We start from the raw sequence: 20970 nt of genomic DNA on the forward strand, positions 1-20970 counted from the left end.
AGATTTAACCTAGCTCCGCTGGTGCAGTCACTCCCGGGTGCTCTCAGAGTTTAGTGGATTCTGGCCGTCCGATTCGTTTTCCTGATGCGATTCTAGCCGTCGGATCAAGCCTCTGGACGATCTGGGCCGCCAGATCAAAAAACGGCGTTGTAGCAATGAATAGTTACCGCCTTCCGGGGTTCTCTGTCACTTCGTGGACTCGTTCCGGTCTCGCTGATCTGTGGGGTAGCTCACGTGTGGGTCCCGTCTGTCAGTGGCTGGGTCTAGCGAAACGTCCCCTGCGGCTCGTCGCGTGCACCCGGCGGTGAACATCCCGTGCCACCGCATGTTATATCCTGCCCCCATCGAGGGTATTCCGGTCTTTTTGCTTTCAGGGGCGTGCGTGCTGCGGTGGTTGGCCCGTGCGGCTACGGGGTGGGGGAGGGTAGCGGCTTGCCCTGTCATTCTCTCATTCGTCCCCTTCGTCTCCTTCTCTCCTCCACTCCCCATCGCGCCCCTATCATCAGCCGCCACCGCCGTCGCCGGGAGGGGCCGCCACTCGCGTCGCTCTCCGCAGCCGCCACAGCCCCCTCCCCTTCCAAACCCACCGAGATGACGGCGTCGGCACTGGCGCTCGCGGTGGTCGGGTGGCTTGCTCGCGCTCGCGGAGGCCGAGGTGGTCGCGCTGCTCTGGGTCGTGTGCCGCCTCCGTCGCCGGTAGGAGGGGGCCGCAGAGGCCGCCGCGCAGCCCAGTGACCAGGAGCTCCCCGGTGAGCAGCCGTTCCGCTTCGCCGTCTGCCTCGCCCTCTTTGCCGTCCTCACTCCGTCCTCTCTATGTTTTCTGGATTTGCCGTCGTCGCCTTCTCTGCTCCCAAGATAGCCTCGCTCTCCTCCTTGGTGCCCAGCGGGAGAGGTAGCGGACGAAAGTCGATGACGCCGACCCCCTCCTCCATGGCAGCGCCTTCGTCCCCGACGACACCCAGCAGCAGCTCACTCCCGGTACTACTACCCTCCCCCTTCTCCCTCCCTCTCTCTCACGACGGTTCTTGGATGGAGGAGACACTGCTGCTCGTTCCTGACTTGGTTTAAAATCCACACAAGTTTGCATTGAAGTTCTTCAGCACGTGGCCTACAAGGAGGCGCCGTATCCTACCATGTCTTACGACGGAAGGAAGTGCGGACTGATTAATTACATGCTTAAAGTTTACACTGGAAAACCATTGTTCTTGCTAGGACTTTTTCTGAATGTTTCAGATTCATGGTTTTCTGCTCTGATTTTTACAGGCCCAAAACGAGGCAGCGTTCCCAAATGTGAAGCGACAACCCGCAGAAAGATGAGCAGGAGCAGACCAGGGATGAAGCCAAGATCTACGATGGTGATTCTTCCAATAAAATGGTACATCACATGTTCACCTAGCAACTTCTCCCTGAACCAGAAGTCAGGCACTAAACACATTCAGTCTACTTGTCATTCTGACATGTGAACTGATAGATGCAGGTGGCCAACAGCTTGATGGTGCCGTCGATATGAGTAAAATGCATCGATGGTCATTGAACTTATTGTATACGCTCACTTTGGTCACTGTATTTAAGAATACTTTGGTCACTGTATTTAAGAATACGGTCAATACGATCACTATATACGCATTGCGATGATTATACGGTCACTGTCATACCGTATAGCTTCGTATTTTATATAGTTGACCGGTCAAACAGTTCAATGGCGCTGTATCAGCTCCACCTGTCAGTGGCTAGAAGAAATAAAGGGTACTATTGGAAAATAAAAGAGTGCACCGCTGCTGTGGAATCGAACCCGAACGATGTGCTGGTAGTGCAGCACGCTAGCCAGCCGAGCCAACTTCAGTTCGCGTTTAATTTATTTGCATTCACGTGACAACCATAACAGGGCGGCCGTTGCTTGTGCTGCGTACTTGTGTGGGTACGTGCATGTTTGTGTGTTGTGTGGTGTTGTGCGTGACTGTGATATGCGTGAACAAGATGCTTGCCATGTGTGTGCGCCCGCTTGTGATGTACGTACGTCTGAGTGAGCACGGACAAGGCGAAGGCGTTGAGAAAGAAGAAGTCAGAGGCAGCGAGGAGCTGCACGAGCGCGCCAAGAGGACGGCCTGTGCGCGAGTCAACGGCGAGCACAGACATGTGGCGCCGGATGGTGGCCGGGCCTGGACAGAGGTGATGGTGGTCGCAGGCATGAAGAAAAAGACGATGGGGGAGAAGAGGAGAGTGACCAGTACTGTGTACGCCACGTCCGCGTCGCATCGCTAGCTTGTCGTGATGCCTGGTGTGTGATCGAGTAGTGCAGTGCGTGCGTGCTGAGTGTGTGCACTATATGCATTCTCGCTAACGTATATAAAAAAATCGCTCAGCAAGTTAACCAAAATTGTTATGCGCTCCATTGGCTAGCCCACTGTTGCTACCACATTAATGTTCTGTGTTAGAAATCCTCATAGACGCACATTTTATTTTGCCTCTTGTTTTCTTTCTTTCACCGACTGACAGATGGGACCCGCATAAGTAGAGAGAGAAAGTGGGCTAACAGGGCATCATTGGGACTGTTTGACCGGTCAACTAAATAAAATACAAAGCTATACGGTGCGACAGTGACCGTATAATCATCGCAATGTATATATAGTGATCGTATTGACTGTATTCTTAAGTACAGTGACCAAAGTGAGCGTATACGACAAGTTCAATGACCACCCATGCATTTTACTCCGTCGATATTGTCTCCTCCAGCGTCAAGGAACCAGCCAAAAACGTCATCGTCAAGCAAGCGACGCTGAGCAAATGTCAGGTGCCATCACGCACCATGGTGTGGCGATCAGATTGGCAACGTGTTCAATGCAGCGTACAATGCCAATGATCAGTTCATTTTTGTGGATTGTTGTGGGGGATTGAGGCTTTAAAGCACATGAATTGCAGCAGGAATTGTTCAGGATACTACTGTTCTTGCTACTTGGCGCGTTACCATCACCGGGAGGAGCGACGGCCATCCACATCGCCATTGCCATCGTCCTTCAGGTGCTCTTCCTATCGCTCTCGTCAACCCCTCCTAGCCACTGATCTGAGATCTCCTCTTCATTTATTATGGCATAGCTTGCAACTGTACCATAGATTTGAGTGATAGGATTGTTGTGCAGACTATAATGTGGAATCAAGATTTTGGTTGAGAGAGAGAGAGAGAGAGAGGACCACGATCTTGCTTGTGTCCTGTAATCAGATATAAAGGACACTATATTTATAGTAGATTAGGCACATGGTTCATTGCTGGCTTGCTAGACCTGTGTGACAAACGCCAATGTGTTTATCTGTACATATAGCGGCCTCTTTGAATATTTCTTCCTCTAGGAGATGATGCTGAAAATAATCACATTTATGAAGTTATGCTCTGCTTTGGCACATGTTTATATCCTAATCCAAGTAACTGGTTCTCTCTTCTACTGTGCCTTTGATAATTTTCGTGGCATTTGCATCTAATTATCTGCATGACAAGATTTAGTGTGTCAGGGACACTGGAATGATTTTTTCCTGAACAATTGAAGTGTGAACTGAATTTACGAATTGCTATCACTGAAAGTACAAACTGTGAATGTTTCAGATCAAGTATGTGTAGGAAGTCGCGTCTTTAGGAGGTCTGAATATATTATTTGCTGTCACTGACAGACATAGTATGATCGTTTGCTCCTTGGGAGGTATGTTCCTTCAAGTACAGCTAAAGCAAATAAACTCCAACTTATTTTAGTGTTTGAGATTCTGATTACCAATCTGCAACAATGTCCATGCCCTTTGGTATTGCACTCTAATTATTTTCTTTGCTCATTTGTTCCCTGCAGATGGTTTACGTCTTAACTGTCTACAACAAAAACGATAAATAGCACCGCATCCGGGTACCAAAGCCATCCATGCATTTCATAGTCCTCTCATCATACACTTGATCATAAAAATCAGCTTATTTGATTACGACCTGCCATTTAAGCTATCAAACTACTGTTATTGCATCTGGTCTTGAAAGGACAATAAACAATTGGTTTCATACTTCGTAAATCATGTTTGGTGCCACTTGGATTTGGTTGAGGTGTTGGACTGCATCGTGGATCTGATCAGGATTATTTTAGCTTGGATTTTGTCTTCTTTTCTACCTCTTATTTCACTTTTGGTTAGCTGCTCCTTGGGTTCTAGCTATCTCCTTTTCTTTAATTTTTCTTTTCTTTGTCTTCGCCTTGACATTGGATTGTATATGAGCTGTTTTGCAGGTACTAATGTTGGTGTGAGCTCAAGGAAAAAGGCAAAACCCATTTGTAGTTTCAGCTTTACGAGGCGTTGTCAGCAATGATTGATGAGATAATTGGTTGAGCTACTTTTGGAAGGGGCGACGGAAATCATAAAAACTACGATGGCTATGGAGATTCAACATACAGAAAGATGGAAGAGGTTCTGATTCTCTCTCTCTCCCATCCAATTTCTTTTGATTTAATCCCCAGTCTTATTTATCTATGCCTACATGGTGTGCGGCTTCAAGGAAAGATTACTCTGTAATATTAGTGCTTCATTGCCTACTCAATAGTGTCCTTTTTTTCTTTATGAAATTTAGCTGCAGTGATGGATCACTTACATGTACATTATGTTACATCTCACGGTTATCTGACTTTCTTACGCAATATATATCTCTGTCATTCACATATATATGCTTAATTCATGGAGAAATATATCTTTTGCTATAACATAATGTCGATGATGATGGCCATAGAATCAGCCAGCTCACCTGTACTAACCTTCTTAAAAGATAGATCTATGGCCCTTTAGGTTATTTGCTAGGCATATCATCTAATCCAATTTACTACACTGTTGTCTGCGTGCATGTGAAGCTCTTATGGAGATAATTACTTACATACCAATACCATGAGTCCGCTGTTTATTAATGTTCACCAAAAACGATGATAAATTTGGTAATTAATTGTGTCTATTAAATGTAAACTTTATCGAAAAACATTTTGTGTTCCGGGCTATGACTCTTTGTTTATTTTTGTTTTCCAGAACACACAGTAAATAAAACAGAACACAAAGCAGTAGCCTTTGGAGCAGGTTACAGTTTGCACTTGGTATTAAAGGATTTGGAGCAGGCTATATCTGTGATGACACAGATTGGTTATGCAGGATCTCTTGGTAATGAAACTCTTCCCTTAGCTGTACCTAATCTCGTATCTTCCATTCTTTTTCCTTTTGAGTGGATTGCTATATGGAATGCCATCTATTTCTAATGAATTTAATGTTGTTTGCTGCCTTTTTTAATTAGATAGATCCAATAACTATACCAATGAATAGATTTTTTTTGTGACTGATATATGATTCTATAAATGCTATATATTTTGTATCCGGTACGCAAGGTTACCTGAATCTTCTCGCATATTTTTTTTGCCTTTGTTGCTTTGTATGGAAAATAGCCTATTTAGTCAAGTTTGGTTTAGCCTTGTATGTCGTTTGCTTACTCAATATTGACCTCAGTGTCATTATGCCTGCTTCTGAAACTCTTTAACACTGAAATATATGCTCTGTTGCTCTTAATCAAGTGGCTTTTGTACTGAACTTTATGTCATGCTGCACTTACTCAGGCTAAATCCTTCTGCTTTATCATGAGGACAACAAATAGTGGTTACTTCTCATCTGAGCTTGAGCTGTGGTGAATGCGACCGATGTTTCTACGAAGATGTAGTTCTTTTGGTTTATCGACTAATATTATCGTATATAGACGTGATGCCTGAGGCGTTTTGAATCAGTGTCGTAGCAGACTACCCTATCCTTATTGTAAATTATGTGTGATCACCGACAGTCCTTCGGGTCGATTTACCACTCCATGGTTATTGTAAATTATGAACGAATTATGCTGTAGTTTTAGTATTGATTCTTTAATCTTCTTCGGCTGCCTGTGTTATCCTGTGTTAATGCATATACAAAACCTGGATTCCTACTAACTTAAAATGATCAAAATGTTGGGACCCGCACCCTCGCGCCAAGACGCGATCACGATCTAGTATATATTCATGCAATGGATCGATGTAATCGAATAGCCTGCTTCTAGTCATTCATCTTTTCATGCGTATAGTACGTGTGCTAAGACGGTGTCGGCCAGACGAAAGTCATATACTCGGAAGATTGTCGAATATACAGATCGACATGAACTCTAGCTACAAGTTACACTGACGTCTTGCTGCGAAAAAAAGAGAGTAAAACTAATGTCTGAACTGAACTAACCCTAACTAATTCAAGTTAATTGTGATTAACTCCAACAGGCCCGTTGGTGCATACTGGATTTATTTGCATTCGCGTACGTCAAGAAGCTAGCTAGCTACCTCGTGCACTCAGGAGAGGCTGACAGTACATGCGTACATAGTATATGTAGCACAAACGGTATGGTGGTGCTGCTAAAAGTTTCCTAATGCATGGTGTTTATATAACCAGGGGTAGAATGGACTTTCCACGTTACACCTAACACCGTTAATGGTCAAAATAGACGGAAGTGTCGTATAGGGAACAAATTTTACAATGAGTGTCAAATAAGGAAGAAATAACTTTTCTGGGCCAAATAGGGAACCAAATTTCAAGAAAGGATCAAATAAAGAATTCTCTCTTTGTTTTGAGCTCTCACTATATGTTTTTTTTTGCCCTCGCCTATGTAGGTATTGTGACATCCTTCGCGTGCTTCGGTTTGAGGTGGTCTTTAGACAACTGTTCTTCAAGGTGACCCGTTTCTTTGGTCATTTTTGTGTGCTCTGATTCACAAGGTGTGGCCCAATCCTTGATTCTTCAACGGGTTTGGTTGCGTCGTGACGCCTAGAGGATTTGGTGTTGGTGCCGTTCGGCTGGTTCACCGCCCATTTTCATCGTTCGTGTTCGTTGTGCCAAGGTTGCCCTTTTGATTTGCATGTGTAGCGTAGTTGTTTCTCTTGGTGTTAATTTATACGTACGTCCTGTTTTTGTGTCTCCTTGCTGTTATAGTATTTGTCTGCCTGGTACAATGCATCAGGGAATTGTGGGTGGGGTGTAAGAGGATTGATGGTAGGCATTTTCTATATAGAGCTTATTTAAAAAAAATCTATATAGAGGCAAAAGACAAGGACAACGATTATCAGAACTTGTGGGAGATGGTCTTGACCTATAATGTAAAGGACATATACTATGATAGGCTTAAAGAGATCTGTGAACTTGGCTACAAGAGAGGTCAAGATCCCCATGCTCCATGTCAGATTGGCGAATAGTTATGCACTGACCGTTCGGGCTGCATCGTTCTAGAGGAAATCCTACCAAGTTCGTCAAGGAGATCTCCTGACCTTGGACAACTGCATTTGCTATTCAAGCAATTACGGGGAATCATGCCTCTCGTCCAGACGGCACCCGTTCCTGAAGCAAGATGGCAAAAACCTCCTCCGAGATCGTATAAAAATAAATATTGATGCTTCTTTCTTTTGATGCTGGAGGAGGGCGTGATCATTGCAATTCTTCAGAATTTCCAACGAAAGCTATGGCAGGGGCATCAGAATCTCGATCATACTATCAAACGCCCGAACTGCAGAATCTATTGCCTGGAGCTGGTCGAAACACGCAATGGGAAGATTGAAATATGGAGTCCTTATGCGACAGTTTTGGCAGAATGCTTACATTTAGCTCATGGTATACCAGCGATTTCATTTAGGCATTGTCCCCGGGAAGCATATGATCTTGCTAGGGGTTTTTATGATTCTAAAACTAGTTATGATTGGGTAGATGGAGCTCCCAGTTTCTTGTTATGACATGTACTACTGGATATAACCCTGCCACAGATTGAATAAAAGTGCCATGAGGATTTACCTTCAAAAAACATGAAAGCAACCAATAATATTCTAATAAAAAAAGCAACAAATGCTACTGCTGGTTTGGAGAACATTCATCATGTCATTTATAACAAGGGGAGCACATAAACATAAGGACTTCGCGGATACGTTATCTACACTTAGTTCCATTACCAGGGCCGGAAAGGGTTGTGGTTAGCTTCTACCAAGAGTCAATGAGCCTACAGAAAAAACAGATGACATCAAGTTTATATGAGATATACATGCAGCGCTAACTGTGGACTGAATTCCAGATAGAGACTTACCAAAATGACCTTGTATTCAGATCGTCCGGTCCCGAAGTCATTCCGACTAGAATAAATTTCATATTAAATGAACAAAATGAGATACTCTATTACTTTCACCAATGAAGCGGCTATACCAATGAACAACCTGTGAGATCGATCCAAGATTAGCCATTGTTCAGCACCAAATTCCATGATTTGAAATTCGTGGCAACAAAGTCAAAGGTAAATACCAATCAATGGGCTACTCTACTGAGGCTTAGATTGCAGGTAGCGCGTTAGATTGCTTCTGCGTCTTCTTTTTGCCTAGAGAAGAGAAATCAAGAAGTAAGATGATATAAGCATGCCTCATTTGTTTTCTGCAGGTTTTGAGACATAAAAAAGGGTACTGGTACAAGAGCCTTCCAGTAAAATTAGATCAAACATTCTTGTAATGATTAAGACTACAAATGAATTAGTTTATATCAGAACCGAAGCACACCATATTACTTTAGTGTTTTTTCAAAGAAAAACTGTTGCTTTATTATTGAAGAACTGCACCAAAATTAAATGCCTGAAATTATTTGCCATGCAGATTTGGACCGTGAATCATATGATGATTACCTCTCCCCTAACTAAATGCTTCCTATGTTCATTTTAGCAGTAAAAGTATCAAAAGATATACAACAAAGTAGCAACTAATAATGAGCAGATTAATTACGTATTCGACACGGCCAAATTGTGTTTTACAGGACAAAGGAAAGTAGTGAAATCCAGCTCCAACCTGTGGTTTTTGAAGAAGGAACTGCCACTTTGTTGCACCTGCTTCTTCCCAATTCATTTCTAACTCCAGATACTGGAGTGTCTGCTCTCTGAGCTTTTGTTGCCTGCAGACGACTTGGCCCGCTTGATGATAATTGTGGAGAGATTCCTGAGCACAACCCTGATGTGCTTGCAGGCAGCTGATCTAGAAGCTGCGGGAAATATGCACCACTCAGTAATAGAAGATGTTAAGATATTGCGCCTATGATCACAAGGAGATGGCCCCAAACCTTTTTTTTGGGAATGCTGCTCTTCCGAGCAGCATGTAATACTGAATATTCAGAACCATGTAATGCCAAATCATCAGAACCATGTAATGTTGAATTATCACATGGTACCAAACCATTATTCTGTGACGAGTTTGGAGTTGTACTACTTGCGTAGCTGTGTGAATGCTCCGCGCATGATTCACGGTAAAGCTGAGCAAGCTCCAATCGAAGCTGGTAGTTTCCCCGTGAATGATACATTTTTGTAGCAAGAGGAGCTGGCACATCTGATAAATTAAATGAAAAAAAAAATCAAAACACCATCTCATAAGAACAAACTGTGCAGAGAAACTTAAAAAACAGTATGATGTTAGCCTTAACTTAGAAGGCACAAACTTATCATTTGCTAGGTTATTGGTGCCACCGGATAGACACAGGCGCAAGTTTTACAGTCAAGCCAATGTGAAATAATATAGGACCCGAACAAGAAACTGTGGTTCCCACTCAGATCCTCACGTAACACAGATCCTTCATGTATATTTTATTCATTTGTTTAGTATGTAAGTATTTCCTTGTGAAAAACTAGTAGAGTATATTTCACATATACTCCCTCCATCCCATAATATAAGATCGTTTTGCAAGCTGTTTTAGCTTGTAAAACGATCTTATATTATGGGATGGAGGGAGTATTATTCAAGTCCCATATATTTCACGTATATTCTAATGTGCTTTTCTAACGATTAAGATATGATCAACCAGAATTGATACCAAACAAACCGACATCGATGTACCATTAGAAACTGGAAACCCCATCGAAGAAAAAGCTGTTGGGCGGGCATCACCGTAGGAGCTCATATTACTGATGATTAAACTATGTCTAACTACAATTAAGAAATATTAGCATTGCTCACAATAATCAACTGCTGCATTTCTAAGCTTCAACCCAGAAGAATAAGATAGGTAAAATTCACTATCAGACATCATTCTTTTTTTTTGCGAATAACTCCCAGACATCATGTTGGCACTGAGACATCACAAAGTCAACAATTTATTGATTGACATTGTCAAATAATATCATTTGCTGAAGCACACCAGACTGATTTTAAATTTATAGGACATATAAAGGGGATGCTATCGAATCATGGAATTATTTCTGCAAAGGCCAACCAATTCCGTGTTTAAGAGCAAACTTGGCCCCCAAAAATGGTCGTTAGCATGATTAGAGATGCATGTGCATAGAAAACATAAGCGGCACAAAACATAAGCATACTGATAAGTACATTGTACCTCTAAAACGACTTTCAGGAGCATTGGTGGCAGATGTTTTGAACCCTATACAACAAAGAAGCATAAAATAAGCCATGGCACGATTAAGACCTGACCAGAAAGTTGGACCTTGCCACAACCATTATATAGCTACCAATTGAAACATCTATCCCGACAGTGAAGCTGCAACCCAAGAGTCGAACACATCCGCCACCTCTGTAGTCCGTACTATCAATTTCTCTAGATAATGGACTTGGATTAACGCATTTCACATCTAAACAAAAGTGGGCTTATAAATTTGTATCATGGAGGACCACAAGCTAATGCAAACCAGAAACGTGGTGGCAATACTAATAACAGCATTACATACAAAGGTCAAATGTTTCAAGAAACTATTAAACAACAAATGAAGTAGAATAAAAACTTCACCAGATTGAATTAGAAAGAAAGTACCACTTACTTTGATCAGCAATAGAATTTAAAGGTTTGCTCTCATTCCCATTGGTCAACTCAAAGTCATTGACGATGTTCTTATTTTCGGGCTGAGATTTTAATTTCACTTTTATATGTACCTTTTGATCTATCAGATGTCAAGGCAGCAAAACTTCGAACGGAAATCCATATAATAAGGAATGGATATGAAGATAAAACATTGAACACAAAAAACGCATATACTCCCTCCGTCCGAAAATACTTGTCATCAAAATGGATAAAAGAGGATGTATCTAGACATATTTTAGTTCGAGATACATCACCTTTTATCTATTGTGATGACAAGTATTTTCGGACGGAGGGAGTAGCAGTGTAATGTAGACGCCCAAAGTAAATAAACAAGAATCAAATTGTTTCGCATAAGCTATTAACAGGGATACTTCCATTGCTTGTCAGCTTTATTTTCCTGCCCTTCTTTGGAGGCTTCATAGGATGAACATCGTCTTCTACACCCATTGAATCGTTTGGGTTCACCTTCCCTGAGCTACATCGCTCTGCAGAAGTCAAAATATCAATGAATTTCCAGATCAGTTCAATGGACTCACCTTGTAGAAAGTGTAAATTTAATATTTTAATTAAAGTCACACCAAGCAAATGTGTAACAAGGAAGGTTTGGAACAGTCATAAATCAAAAACCATGAAAACTCGAACTTTTGGTATATAACATGTCAAGTATTGATGTCTGTACGTTTTAACGTAATATAGTAATAGAACAAATAACGCCACCCTAAATAAATGAATGACTTCACAATACAATACCATGTTGATTAACATTATTGGCCAGTTGCATGATGAATAATAGAGTGATAGTGCCAATAGTCATTAACAAAGTCAAATTATGACAACACAACGACATGGGGCCTTTTGCATATACATACTGCAAATAATGTAGTTTATGCAGTGACTAGCCTGGAGTCATGCTAAATTATAAATATATACAGTAGATGTTTGCAGCATTGTTTCCAACAAAAACAGTGTGTCATTTATGCACTAACTAGCCTGGAGTCATATTCATTGTCATGCTTTCATATGAACTAAATTACACCAAAACAGTGTTTGGTCTAACGTGTTGAACAATACCTGCATGAGGTGCATAATGGCTGGCCTTAACAGGCTTCTGGCATGTATCACAGCGGACCTTCAATATAAGATGTCAGCTCAAACTGGAAGCAGAAAATGAAAAGGGGGGATCTAGGTTTATCAAAAAATACCAGGTCCAATGGATCAGCCATAGGTTTTGATCCGAATATATGCATATCTGCACATAACTAAATGATAAATTGTGGCGTCAACTGATAACTTTACAATGTGAACTATAATATAATGGCATTGTGTGTCACAACGTAAACATGATATGTAGTATGTGAGCCGAGAAACAAACTGAGAAAAACTGATAAATCAGTTATCAAATAAAATACACATCAGACAAAACTGAGTAATAAAAATGGTTGCTAGAAAAATAGTGCCACTGATAAAGGCACGCAGAAGTTCTAATGTTAGTGTGTGAGTCTGTGATCCCTTGTTCAAGAAATGGAAGAACTTACCATCTTCATCAAGCAAATTTGGTTCATGTGCGCTAAGAAGCTGCTTGTGTAGGATATGTGAAGCACTCTTCTCATTAATCACCTCATCTGCCAATGCGTCAGGGGGGAGATCTTATTTTCGTTCTCAAATACCCAGAAGGTTTTAAGTTATGTACGTTTTTCTAACAATGAGCATTTATTTTATTCTCTTATGAGAGCTATGTTTAAAAAATCCAGCAAAATGAAATATGGAGGCAAGTAAACGAAATTCAGTTCTCCAAATATGATTAAAAAAACCATAACCTTGTATGCAGATGATGAAATGTCTAAGGTCATTACACTACCTCCAAACAGAGATAATGTAAACGGAGACATAATAAGTATACAAGTTACAGGTATTTGTGAAAATGGAAACTTATATTTGGGACTGAACTCATGTTGACTTCTATATTATATAGACAAACCGATAGTCTTGCAATCAAGAAAACAACTGTAAAGGCATCATGACTTGAATTTTATAATACCAATACTATTGGTTTTACTCTGGTGGATACGGGGAACTGGGGATCCACCAATAAAATCAAGAGAATAAACTAAATGGAAGCTCATTTGTTATAGTTTACCAGGTGTGGCATGATTTTCCATCATTAGCTTTAGCACAGAAGCCATTTTAAAATGTCCGGCCATGCAGACCATTTTGTGATAGCAACCTACATTAAACCAAATGCACATGATATTAGTTTAAAAAATATTCAAACATCCAAAGTTGGACTTGGGTGATATCATGTTGTAAGAAACTTTGCAGTGTGTTCACTATTTCAAAACTTGTAGTTTGATTATATGCCTGATCATTGTCTTTCCAGCATTAAGTCTCTCCATGAAGAAAACAGATGCAAAGATGTGTCACTGGTATGTGGTGTCCCATGTGCCACCGATTCATTAACAAATCCAATGGGAAATTTCAACACAAGTGCAGCTACATATACAACATGAGCCCTTAGCCAATGTGTCAGTCTTGATACTCCAGCTCGCATTTCATAACTAGAAACAAACTTGAAAACATTTGGGACCAGAAGTTGCTGATGTCCACAATTCAACATGTCAATTTTTTCTGAATATTTGTAAAATGAAATTAAATCCTAAACACTCAAGGCTGAAACAATGAACAAAAATAATCGCAGACCTACGCTGACAATTCAAACTCCAAGATCTCTAAGTACCGCCATGAACATTATGAATATAGTACTGTTAACTCAATACCCTGTCACCTGGCCAACTTATCAGCCAGTTTTGCATAAGTTCCATTTGCATGTGTGGCCTCAATCTTTTCACACTCCTGAGAGTTAAACCAAAACTGTAAAAAAAGACAAAAAAGAAACTAGAATTTAACTGATGTTACATTGACATTCCCCGTCCAGCTTCTCACATTGCGGCAAATCTAATAAAATTCTAAAATATGTGCCCCGAATACAAGTTTGATCTCCCCACCATTACGTCCTCTCCTACATTCAGATCACACTACACTTGAACGTTTCAAACAACGAGAAGTGCACAACTAACAGGCAAAGCACACGAAGCAGTGTCATGTACAATGTGACAATCTGAATATCGCACACCTATGATCATTCCACTAGTCGCTAATTCATTTCAAATTTGAGATCAAATTCCGAATAAAAAACTCTTAGGAATATCAAAAACTTGTTTCACAAGTCAGGGCTTCACTAAAACCAATCACGGAGTTAGATCGAATTACGACTAAAATTTTGACGAACTGACCCCAGTAAAAAACACACGGGAAATTTCCTTTTAACTTCACAAGTGTCTCACCTGCAATAGCCGAATTCCTGGAGGACGCCGAGCCCTCAAAAAATGCCGGAAAAATCAGGGGGTGTTGAGGAAATCTCGGTGTCAATCGGTGGCCCTCTGGCGCCGCAGGCGTCTCCGCCGGCAGGACTGTTCGCCGGCGGGCGCCTCCTTCCCCCGCGCAATCCCACTTGTCACATGCCAAATTCCGCGACTAGAAGAGCGCGAAAAAAGTGAGCCAGAGGCGAAGGAAAGCGCAGGAGAAGCGGCAAGGTGGCGTAGAGAGATCTCCTACGCTCGGGGGAGGATCCCGGCGATCGCCGGCGGCGATGGGGAGGGGAATAGGCGCACGAAGGCGAAGCGAGCGCCAAGCGTTTGGAGATTTGGGGCGGAGGCGTTCGGGCTCGGTCGGTTCTTGTAACGAGCGAACCGACCGGGTCGGACGCCTGGTCTGGGTCCGGATCCAACGTAACTGGTCCGACCTAGCCAGCGCCGCTCGCCGCTTAGCTGCTCGCCGCGGCAGCAAGGGGGGGAGGGGAAAGCAAAAGAGGGCGGCATCTTTGCGTCGGCGATGGCGGCGGCGGCGTCGGCGAGGAGCAGGGTGGCGTTCGTGCTGGTGGACGGGATAGGGGACGTGACCATCCCTTCCCTCGGTGGGCGTACCCCGCTGGAGGCGGCCGCGGCACCGCGGCTGGACGCTGTGGCGGCGGCTGGGGTGGTCGGGCTCATGGACCCCGTGGAGCCCGGGCTCGCCTGCGGCAGCGACACGGCGCACCTCTCCCTCCTCGGGTACGATCCCCGCGTATACTACCGCGGCCGCGGCGCGTTCGAGTCCATGGGCGCAGGCCTCGCCATGGCCCCGGGCGACATCGCCTTCAAGGTCCGGTTCTGGAGACACTTGTTGATTACATTTCTTACTTCCTATAGCAGTAGATCAGCCTTAGTGCGCTCTTGTGCCTTAGTATTTCTAATTAGTTAGCTTACTTCATATAGTGTTTCTAGCTAATTTACTGCTAATGGTTCAGATCATTGACTAGTCTTGTAATTCCTTTAGTAAACTGGAGCCCTTTCTTGTTAGATTTTTGCATACTATTTCCCTTTGTTAATGCCCCGGATTGTAGACTGGTACTCCCTCCGTAAAGAAATATAAGAGCGTTTAGATCACTAAAGTAGTGATCTAAACGCTCTTTTATTTCTTTACAGAGGGAGTACTTTTGAAGCCATGCAGTAAACGGTATGTCTGAACTGATGAATGTATTGTTTCCCTTTGCTGAATTATTTACCCACACAGTCGAACTTTGCTACATTGGACGAAAGCACGGGGGTTATCGTGAGCAGGAGGGCGGATAGGCACTTTGAGGAGGAAGGCCCAATCCTCTGTGCTGCATTAGATGGAATGAAGCTCCCATCATTTCCCGAATATGAAGTGAGAGTCAGGTGCACCATCTATTCATGCTGAGCATTAATGTGTTATTATTGGTTTTCCTATTCCCATAATTTACACCTCTTTCTACAGGTACGCTACTGAGCACAGATGTGGTGTGGTTGTGAAAGGACCAAGGCTAAGTGGAAACATTTCCGGAACTGATCCGTTGAAAGACAACCGCTTGCATCTAAAGGCTGAACCTTTGGATGATTCGGAAGAAGCTAAAAACACCGCAGCTGTGGTTAACGAGCTCTCTAAGGAGATCACATGTATACTGGTTTCTCAACCCATCAATGCAAAGCGTGCTGTCGAGGGGAAGAATATTGCTAATGTTGTGCTATTGCGAGGCTGTGGTATCCGGATTGAGGTTAGTGAACTCAACTTTTTTTCTCGTACGATTACTAATTCCTAGAATGGGGTGTTATATGTCCATATAAATAGATAATTCCAGGAGTAATAAATAGGAGTAAATAAGTAAAGTATTGATATAATTGGAATTGCGGAAGCAGTGCAACTCGCTGGAGGTAGCAATATCAAAATGAGAGATAGATTCGGAAAGATTTGCACAGTGATCTTTGCTTTCGAGTACCATGGTTCAATCCCATCAAAATAAGTATAATCCTGATCTGATTCTTGAGTTCTAATGTTGAATTTTTACCAACTTAAGCTTAGAGCATCTTGTCATCATAACACATATAGGAACACGCTTTTGGCCAACATCTGCATTGGCTCTTCCAAATCTATTGAAGATTACTCCGGCGAGCATAAGAGTTTCCCATCTAAAGCATGCAAGAGTTCCCTGGTTATGATTTAACATGTTTTCTACCTACTGGAACTTGATGCTACTGGACTTCCTTTCTAATGAAGTTGCATGCACCTATACTAGGTACCTCCCTTTGAAACCAAGCATGGACTCACACCATGCATGGTAGCTCCTACCAAGATCATAGCCGGGCTGGGGCTGTCGTTGGGCATTGATATCCTTGAAGCACCTGGAGCAACTGGAGATTATAGAACTCTCTTAACTTCCAAGGCAAAAGCTATAGCCAAGGCACTCTCTGCTCCTCTGGACACACCACCTCGCGTTTTTGTGCCTGGAGAGGATGAATATAAAACCGGAAGAGAAAATGGATACGACTTTGGTTTCTTGCACATCAAGGTTAAAATAAATATAGGCTCTCTTGAAAACTAGCATTAACTGTGTGATGCTGATAGTTTGTATTATAACGTTAGTGCAGGCTATTGATGATGCTGGCCATGACAAGGCTGTCAAGTTAAAGGTGCGAGGTCTGGAAGCTGTCGACCGGGCTATTGGTCAGCTTGCAAGGCTCCTGTGGGAAGCTGAGAAGTCGGGGCACTACCAGTACTTCCTCTGTGTCACTGGAGACCACTCTACTCCTGTTGAGTACGGAGACCACAGCTTTGAACCTGTCCCGTTTGCAATATGCCGTCTGAGAGATTTCGTGGGAGCGATTGGGGAGGGCAATGTGATGAATACCCCCCTTGACGATTTCCCGCTGCCTTTGGTTAAATCCGGAGAAGATTTAACTGATGATTCAGAACCAGCGGAACACAAGCCTGAGGAGCGTAAAGCTTTTAGCGGCGATACAATGTGTGAATACACCGAGATTGCTGCTGCAAGGGGCTGCCTTGGGCGGTTCCCTGGAAGTGAGATGATGGGCATCATCAAGAAGTTCATGAAAGCAAAGAACGATTAACGCCAGTTCGATTGCTAACACTGTACTTGATCTTTGTAATAATGACGAATGGATAAACGACGCAGAACCAGCTTAATCCGATAGGAATAAAATCTATCATGGTTGAGGTGGAATGACATGTGGTTTGAATCTGTTCACAACTGCCATGTTACCCAGCGAATGCCCGCCGGGAATTGGCGTCCTAAGTTTAAGCCTCCTTTTTTTCCTTTTCCCTTTCTTGAGGCGTCCACCTTATGAAACTTCTTTTTTCTAAGCTTACCAAACTTCTGAGCCCATATGTGGTCTTTATGCTGAATCCTCTGTGCCTACAGTGTAAGCTATACAACAATATGCGGAGCATTATGTAGCTTGGCAAGAAGAATTTGGCACTATGTTCAGGCCCATATGAAGAAGGCACTGTTCATCCAAGAAACACATTACTCTCTCTTATCAACAGCTATAGATTGTGATGCAAATATCTTGGTCGCGCAAAGACTTGTATTGGAGCAGAGACAACGGAAGAGCATTCAGAATGCAATGATAAGGAACGAGTTAAATACCGTTTCATACGTACAGAAACATGAATACATACGTAATCCCGAGCTAAAATTCCCTTGGCCACATAGAAAGCATAACACCAAGAACAGTAGCACCTAAGTAGATCGAAATCAACATTGGATGTGACCAAACTAACAATGGAACCAATATACAGGTCAATCAGGAAAGAGAAACATGACAAACATACAGAAACAGAACATTTCCACCTGGCACTATCCACTGTTTTCAAGCAAGAGCAACCTTGGATAGGATTCAAAGGAACTGATGCAATCCGCAAGTACAAACATGAAACGTAATTACTCCAAAAAACGCCATGAAATGTCAATAACACTTTCAGACGTACAGGTCTATGTATTTATGAAAATAAACGCACAATCTGCCTTTCCAGTGTATTACTCGAGAGAAAGCAAGGCGAAAAATGCAACTGGTCTGGACAATTGTCAGAGCGAGCAGAAGTCTTGTTGCCAAGAGGACAGATACATCGAGCAACCAGGAGAGATATATCTTTCAAAGAAGACCACGTCGCCTTTTGTAGTCGCTCACAGAGAGAGTTAGAGCATGCCTCCTTCCATCATTGTCAGGGATCTTGTAACCCATCGTTGCTTCTATCTTCTGCTTCCTCGCCATGTAGGCCTCAAACTGACCTTTGGGTCCACCATACTGCTCCAGAATAGCCAGTGATATAGGAAGTTCAAAATTATGTAGCGGATTCGTTTCTGTCCCGAGATCCAAAGGTGCGTTGGTATCAACCAGCTTCCCAGCTTCAGCTGCTGCCACCAGAGCTGAAGCTGTGACTGCTGTGCCAACTCGCACCCCACCCTTCACAGCTTCCGTCACAGCTATTACATTATCGCTGTTGCCATTGGCGGCTTCAGCATTTTCTGCTTCTCCTTCTGGCTTTGCTGCATAATAGTTCCTCGATCTTGTCCACCTCCTTGAGAAAGGGTCATAACCAGCCTCTCCAGCCTTCAAACTTGTATTAACAGCTTTCATTTCTGATGCATTCTTGAAATTCTCAGCACGGTTCTTCCTGTTCATCTCCTCTAACTTTGCTGCCTTCTCATTAGTTGACATTGGCTGAGCAATCTTCTGCAGATGACTCAACCTTGCACGGATCCTTTCTGCTTCTGCATCATCCCTCCGGACCAGGGCCATCTCCAACTGATCCCTCAACCTATCCTTCTCAGCAGCAACATTCATAGGACGTCTCACAGCTGATTTCTTCAGTTGCAGCATCTTCTGTACCGTATCTGCTGAATACACAAAATTGTAGGCCTCTATAATGGCTTCTTTCTTCTCCAGCACTTCCTGCCGCGTTGGTATGCGTACGCCATTCTTTTCAGCCTCTTGAAGCCACTCCTTGAACTCTTCTTCAAGGACAGGAGAGTCGGAGACCTGAGTCATCTGCCACCGAGCAGCATTAGCTTCATTATCCCATACAACATTGAGATACTTGCATGTTTCGTAACTCTCCAGTTTGTACTGCCGATCTGGGTCGCTAGCATCCACGTTTCTAACTATGCACAGCCTATACTTGGGGGTGCCTGATTTTGTCTTGCCAATCCCAAGCCGCACAAAGCAACCAGATACAAGGTCCTCAAAAAAGGGTTCCATGAACCACTTCACCAGCTTTGACCTCCGAAGGGTTATGCTCTTCACATCATCAAACTTGAGAGGGTCAAGTCTACTTGGTGATTCGTCAAACTCATCATCCCGATTATCCTCAGCAATCCCAACATGGTTGTTCATCCTCCCCCTGTGACCGCCATCATTGCTACCATCGCTCGGGGGGGTTCCAGCCCTGCGTCTATTAGGTGAGCCGCCACTCTTGGGAACCAGATCCTTGAACCTGCTACGGTACGCCTCCGGATCCTGCTGCCTCATCCTCTTGGCTCGCAGCTCGTCGAGTGCGCTCTTGGTGGCAGACCTGTCAGTCCGGGCCGAGGCCCGCAGCCGGCTGGGCGGTGGGGGAGGGCTGTCCTTCCGGGCCTTGTCCGTCTTGGACGAGGACGCCCGTGCCAGCTTCTTGAGCTTGTAGTCGTCGATCCTGGTGCTCCGCTCCGCCAGGATCATCTCCCTCTGCAGCTCCGTCATGTTCTCCAGCTGCTCCTTGTCGTCCTCGTCCTTGTACAGGTCGCTCCCGACGGACGGCGCGCTGTCGGAGTCCTCACCCCCGCTCCGCCTCCCCTCGTCATCGGGGTCCTCGTCGTCATATCCTCCTCCCAGACTGCCGCCCTTCCCCGTCTGGTGCCTCTTCTTGAGCGGCACCTGCGAGCCCGGCGGCAGCCTCTTCCTCGGGTGGCTCGGCGCGACGTCCGAGTCGGAGTCGCCGTCGTCGGAGCCATCGGAGCCGCTCCCGCCGGAGTAGGAGCCCCCAGCACGGCGCCCATGCTGCTGCCAGTGCTGGTTCGACTGCCGGGACTGGCCGCCCTTCCCCACGGTCCGACCCGCGGCCTGGAGGAGCAGATCGTCCAGGTTAGGGTCCGGCATCGCCGATGACGCTCCTCCTCCTCCTCCTCCTCCTCAAGAACCCCTACAAGAACAATTCCCAATAGCAAATCGGGAAATAAACCGCCATGAGTACTCCACCGAGTAGCAAAAGTGGAGAGGGAGGAAGAAGATCTGCTGGATTACCTTGGAGCTTCGGCGGCGGCGGCGAGAGGTCGATGACACCGTCGAACACGAGAGGGGAAAAAGAGGGGTTCTGATCTGTTGTTGGGCCTTGGCAGCAGCAAAGAACTCAACAACGGGCCCGTTTATTATGCTGCCTCTTTGGGTTTTGGACTTCTGGTTGAGGGTAGTCAATGGTACTCCCTCAGTCCGGAAATACTTGTCATCAAAATGGATAAAAAGCGGTGTATCTAAAACTAAAATACATCTAGATATATCACCTTTTGTTCATCTTGATGACAAGTATTTCCGGACGGAGACACGATTGCTGTTAATCGGGTTTTTTTTCGAGAGTACGCCAATGGCGTACCATATTTTTATAGAAGGCAGAAAGTTTAATTATAAGAAGTTAACGTAGAATGCGAACATTCAAGCCAACCAACTCCAAACAAACAGACTAAGGCTACTCTCTCACAAAACGTTG

At 43.9% G+C, this 20970-nt stretch overlaps 3 protein-coding genes and 1 long non-coding RNA gene across 13 annotated transcripts; 2 read left to right on the forward strand and 2 right to left on the reverse strand.

Annotated features, from left to right (window-relative positions):
* Positions 1 to 453: 453 nt before the first annotated feature.
* Positions 454 to 5645, forward strand: LOC119307889. 7 transcript variants are annotated; one of them, XR_005149607.1, is made up of 8 exons: positions 454 to 978; positions 1264 to 1375; positions 1472 to 3018; positions 3596 to 3689; positions 3831 to 3884; positions 4251 to 4428; positions 5032 to 5160; positions 5607 to 5645. It is a non-coding gene; the product is annotated as an uncharacterized LOC119307889 (long non-coding RNA). The 7 variants fall into 7 exon arrangements; XR_005149610.1 differs by lacking the exon at positions 3596 to 3689 and having other exon boundaries at positions 1472 to 2791; positions 2923 to 3018; XR_005149606.1 differs by lacking the exon at positions 3596 to 3689.
* A 1936-nt stretch (positions 5646 to 7581) lies between these two features.
* On the reverse strand, positions 7582 to 14570 carry LOC119307890. 4 transcript variants are annotated; one of them, XM_037583987.1, is made up of 14 exons: positions 14491 to 14561; positions 14220 to 14409; positions 13016 to 13102; positions 12414 to 12500; positions 12081 to 12127; positions 11950 to 12007; positions 11250 to 11363; positions 10838 to 10957; positions 10399 to 10443; positions 9136 to 9398; positions 8868 to 9057; positions 8338 to 8410; positions 8126 to 8252; positions 7582 to 8041 (listed from the first exon to the last, which is right to left on the reverse strand). In XM_037583987.1, the coding sequence occupies exons 3-12, from the start codon at positions 13086 to 13088 to the stop codon at positions 8364 to 8366; spliced, it is 1044 nt and encodes a 347-aa protein (XP_037439884.1). In that variant the 5' UTR covers positions 13089 to 13102; positions 14220 to 14409; positions 14491 to 14561; the 3' UTR covers positions 7582 to 8041; positions 8126 to 8252; positions 8338 to 8363. The 4 variants fall into 4 exon arrangements, with proteins under 4 accessions (XP_037439884.1, XP_037439888.1, XP_037439885.1 ...); XM_037583991.1 differs by lacking the exon at positions 12414 to 12500 and having other exon boundaries at positions 14220 to 14570; XM_037583988.1 differs by lacking the exon at positions 10399 to 10443 and having other exon boundaries at positions 14220 to 14570.
* Positions 14571 to 14716: 146 nt separating this feature from the next.
* Positions 14717 to 17470, forward strand: LOC119307892 (probable 2,3-bisphosphoglycerate-independent phosphoglycerate mutase). The gene is made up of 5 exons (XM_037583992.1): positions 14717 to 15075; positions 15487 to 15632; positions 15712 to 15988; positions 16508 to 16780; positions 16860 to 17470. Exons 1-5 carry the CDS (start codon positions 14767 to 14769, stop codon positions 17337 to 17339), a joined length of 1485 nt encoding a protein of 494 aa, XP_037439889.1. The 5' UTR covers positions 14717 to 14766; the 3' UTR covers positions 17340 to 17470.
* A 590-nt stretch (positions 17471 to 18060) lies between these two features.
* LOC119307893 (protein RTF1 homolog) lies at positions 18061 to 20619 on the reverse strand. The gene is made up of 2 exons (XM_037583993.1): positions 20511 to 20619; positions 18061 to 20409 (listed from the first exon to the last, which is right to left on the reverse strand). The coding sequence occupies exon 2, from the start codon at positions 20364 to 20366 to the stop codon at positions 18384 to 18386; it is 1983 nt and encodes a 660-aa protein (XP_037439890.1). The 5' UTR covers positions 20367 to 20409; positions 20511 to 20619; the 3' UTR covers positions 18061 to 18383.
* Positions 20620 to 20970: the final 351 nt, after the last annotated feature.

This window comes from Triticum dicoccoides, chromosome 5B, assembly GCF_002162155.2.
Source record: "Triticum dicoccoides isolate Atlit2015 ecotype Zavitan chromosome 5B, WEW_v2.0, whole genome shotgun sequence".
Taxonomy (NCBI): Eukaryota; Viridiplantae; Streptophyta; class Magnoliopsida; order Poales; family Poaceae; genus Triticum; species Triticum dicoccoides.